Raw genomic sequence first — 4,347 nt, forward strand, 5'->3', positions numbered from 1 at the left:
CAAACATGTTTGGGCACAAAAAATACCCAACAAAAAAAAAAAAAAAAAAAAAAAAAAATGATTACCTACATTACTTTCCTTCCTATTGGATAAGGGAAGTAAAAATCAAGAGGGAGAAGAAATATCAAAAATTGACTTTCATTGTCTAATGTAATCTTCTGAATGGTTCTCCAGGTGCTAGCATCTATGGTGACAAATTTGAAGATGAGAACTTCAAGCTGAGCCACTATGGATCTGGATGGCTCTCAATGGCCAATGCTGGAAAAGATACCAACGGGTCTCAATTCTTCATCACCACCAAGAAAACTCCTTGGTTGGACGGACGCCATGTTGTCTTTGGAAAAGTCATCACTGGAGGGGTAAGTTATTGTTTTTAGGATACCATTCATCATACAATATTTATTTATTTTTTCTACAACTTATTTAGGTACTGCCTTTAAATTGTTATAGCACATGAGAAATTAGGGCAACTTAATGATCAGTTGGTCTCTCCCCCCCCCCCTCTTTTTGTTAAAAGTTTCTATTGTTTATCACTTAATTTTTATTCATTGCAGTTTGCTATAAAGAATATTGAATATCAAACCACAAAGGACAATGATGTTCCTATAAATGAGTGTAAAATAGTTGACTGTGGTCATAGGAAAGTGGAGAAATCATACCCTGTTGAAATGAATGATGCATTCTAAGGCAATTTAATGACATCCTTTGTAGCCCAAGTTTAGCGAGGTGATTAAATGGTGTATGTTGTCATTGTTTCTTGTGTTGTTGCTGTTATTATTCTACATTGTGTCAGTATATTTCTGGTGTGTTGTGTCCTCCAACTATGCTTGATTGATTTGTTGTAAAGTGATAGCCTTGTTTATCCTTGATTGTCATTTCAAACTTCTTGACCTTCTTCTGTCTTTCACGTTCAATGTAATGTATTGGTCAATAGATTTAAGTGATGAGGTGATGACAAAATGAGAAATTAATTGCCAGCTTTCATTTCCATTGAATCAAACTTTATGTCACTGACTTTTAAACTATTGCATCATTTGTGTCTACATAAAACATGTCTAAAAAATAATGAATAAAATTGATTTTACTATTATTCTAAACTTCACCCTGCTCTTCTTTGTTCCAGGACATTGTCAAGAAAATTGAGTCCTCTGAAACTGACGGCCGCGACAGACCTGTACAAGGTGTTACCATTGTAGACTGTGGCCACACCCCAGTCGAAGAGCCATTCTCTGTTGAAAAGGATGATGCTTTCTAATTAAATCCCATGGATTTCCCTCTTGCCATAAAGTTGAAAATATTGATATCTTTCTATTTAGCTGATCACTTGTCTAGGGTAGACAATTAGACATTACTGCAATAAATAACTCCATTCGACCACCTATCAATTCCTATTTTTTGAAAATTTATTCTACCTAGGTTTTCACGAACAGTATAATCATATTCAACTTTTGTTGAGATAATTATTAGTCTTTTTAAAGTATTTTATACATTATTTTTTATTAAACTTTGATCTCTACTTCTAGAAAATGGCAAAAGATATCAATATTTCAATTATTTATATTTTTCTCTTTTAATTTAAATTAATGCGCATTTCGTTAATTGAATGTGAAACCATCGTTTATCAGAATGATCATCAATTGATCATTCATAGTCCATGATTTCCACTGAGTCACTAGCATTTACGACCTATTTTATTTTCATACTTTTTTTAAATAAAATTTTATTTTTCTATTTAAGTGTTTTAAACGAATTTGAAAATCCTTCCTAAAATGTGTCCCTCCACCTAACATATTCAATTCTCAGGAATACCAAGATACTCCATCATTTTGCAATCACTACATTCCTTAAAATAGGTAGGCATTTATGTAATATGAATTCCTGATCCTCAATAAAGAAATCAAAGACAAATAATTTTGGCTTCAGAAAATAAAACAAGTAAATAAACTGGTTTCCAATCCAATGTACAAATATTTTATTATAACAGTATTAATGAACAGACAGGGAATACCTACATTGTCTTCGGATTTGATAATTTTAACAAGTTATTTTGGACACTGGTAACGTTATTTTACAGAGGCTGCCTCGTTCTTCTACCCTTGGACAAAGTAACTTCACTTGTATGTTCCTACGGTATGTGCGGACATGTGTGTGTTAATCCAAGACACTTAAACTTCCATCCTAAAGGATATCTGCGGTGGTTCTTACTAAGGTTCATGACCCCTTCAAGTCGTCGATCAAGACCGTCAACGTCGTCGAAGTCACCTTATGTAAATCGTCTACACGGTTCTGATCGTCTTATATCACCATTTCGAACATACGGTTTTGTCGACTCCTTTTTGTTTTCAAGAATGTTATCGATGTGTGTCATTCGATTTGATTAGGTGTTCTTCCGTTCAGGACATTCGTAAAGAGTCCTTTGAGGACTACCCAGTCCCTTATGTTTCATAGGACGAGGACGTACAATGGAGTAAAGTCATGTACTAGTTTGAAGTCCAATATAAATTAATTTACTACGAAATTGTTTTGAAATGATACTACGGTTATGAGCCATGAAAATGTTGAGGTTCTGATTGTTGATGCAGGAATAACCCCTGAGGTGTTTATCATGAATAATGTTCACATGGGCTTCTGTTAATTCGCTACTTAGACAGTTCCTTAGTTGAGTGCCACATCTTTGTATGTCTTCTTTTACAACTCTGACGTTTCTTTGGTCTACTGTCTCTATTTCATTTTCAACGGTTCGCACAACGTTTTTCTATACCTATTTCACCCGATTTTGAGACCTTAGTATCTTTTCTCTATTGGTTTCATCGTTTGGTTGTGGACTTGTTCGTCGGAGTCTCAGAGGGTGAGTTTCATGTGTTCCTTAGGACGTCTACAAACAAAGAGACAACATCCTTTGTTGTCTCTTCTTTTTTTGGTTCTTTTCGAACCATCGTCGGATACTCTCACTACTTCTTGGTCTTCAAGTTTCTTCTTTGTCAATAGACCCTCTTCTTTTTGTCGGTCTATCTAACCCTATTCAACCGGACAGAAATTAAACATCTTCTCTGTTAAATTATCGTTTTCTGTAGGAATTCTTTGTGTGAGTTGACAGTCTTGAAGTGGTCTTTCGTTAAACTTTTACACCACCAATATGTACGATCCTTTGAACCTAGGGTTACTAACGACATTGTGTCTCGACAAGTTATATCTCTATCTCGGTTCCTTTCTTCTAACTTTATACCACTTGGACTTCATGAGTGGAACGCACGAATTTAATTTTCGTCTTTATAAAGATTTCAATTTCTTCGTTGGCATTGTAAACCTCTCCTCGGTGATTCTTTCCGTAACCTCCCGTCTATTACATCCATTATTTGAGGAGGGTTTTTTTACCCAACCTGAGTTTCCGGTGTCTCCAGACACCCCTTTTGTTTAGTTCCAGCTTGTAGATAGTATCTTCGCCTCCCCGATCTTAGTCAAGTCGAGACCAAATCCTGTTATTACGGTAACCATACTGTGGACCGAGGTCCTCTTTGTATATTTCTGACACAGTTCTTTTACTACTCTCGCCAATATCAGGTTTAACTAAATCCAGTCAAAAGATGTTCTCAAAAGACAAGATAGTAAGAGAGACTAAGAGGTGACAGGGGTACTATTAAAAGGTAATGATTAAAACTTGCAACTTAGAGTTATTAAGTCCAATGAGTCCATGGATAGATCTAATCTAAGGGTAAGTAACACGTCAAAATTGCGCAACCTGAAACCTAGACCTCCACGGCAAGCTCAGTTCATTACAGTATTTAAAAGATCACTTATAGCATTTGCTATAAAAAAGTTCGACATACGAAGTGTTATCAGGAAAAACGAAGGTAAGTAATCTAAAGTCCTCCGTTATATTCAAGTATAAACTGTTATAAAAAGCAATTATCAGTTACGAGTTAAAACAGTCGGACTTGGTGTCCAAGTTGTAAGTTACGATACCTTTAAAAACACTTGTCAATACTAATTTAACCTGTAGATTTGAATGTACATTGCAATGAAACAATATTTTGTTCTATCTTGTGTGTTATAGTAAGGTACTTAATAAACAATTTATGTTTCAAATAACGAACAACAACTCAAAATCATCTACCATCAAATTTATAGACCAACATCTTTTATTTATTCATTAACCCATCATTACGTAATATTATCAAACCATCCTTAGTTTAAACGTCATACTTATCTTGTTATAATTATTATATTTCTATAACGGTTTGTACGATGAAGGAGTCTAAAGAAAAATTTTGACATATGAGAGAGAGTACAAGATCCAAAGTTCACAATGGATACATAAAATTCACATTTATCCATAAACACGTGTGT

The 4,347-nt window shown here is 34.6% G+C and overlaps 1 protein-coding gene across 2 annotated transcripts in view; it reads left to right on the forward strand.

The window, feature by feature from the left end:
* The window catches only part of LOC103522502 (peptidyl-prolyl cis-trans isomerase 5), a 22,286-nt gene that overhangs the window by 11,927 nt on the left and 6,012 nt on the right, over window positions 1-4,347 (forward strand). The window contains exons 3-4 of one of the 2 annotated variants that reach the window (XM_017449034.2): window positions 175-359; window positions 1,124-1,889. In XM_017449034.2, coding sequence (XP_017304523.1) covers window positions 175-359; window positions 1,124-1,255 — 317 coding nt within the window. In that variant the 3' untranslated portion in view covers window positions 1,256-1,889. Of the gene's footprint in view, window positions 1-174; window positions 360-1,123; window positions 1,890-4,347 lie in introns of those variants that run through there. The other variant, XM_026832610.1, reaches the window with a different exon arrangement.

This window comes from Diaphorina citri, unplaced genomic scaffold (genome assembly GCF_000475195.1).
Source record: "Diaphorina citri unplaced genomic scaffold, Diaci psyllid genome assembly version 1.1 scaffold8906, whole genome shotgun sequence".
NCBI lineage: Eukaryota > Metazoa > Arthropoda > Insecta > Hemiptera > Psyllidae > Diaphorina > Diaphorina citri.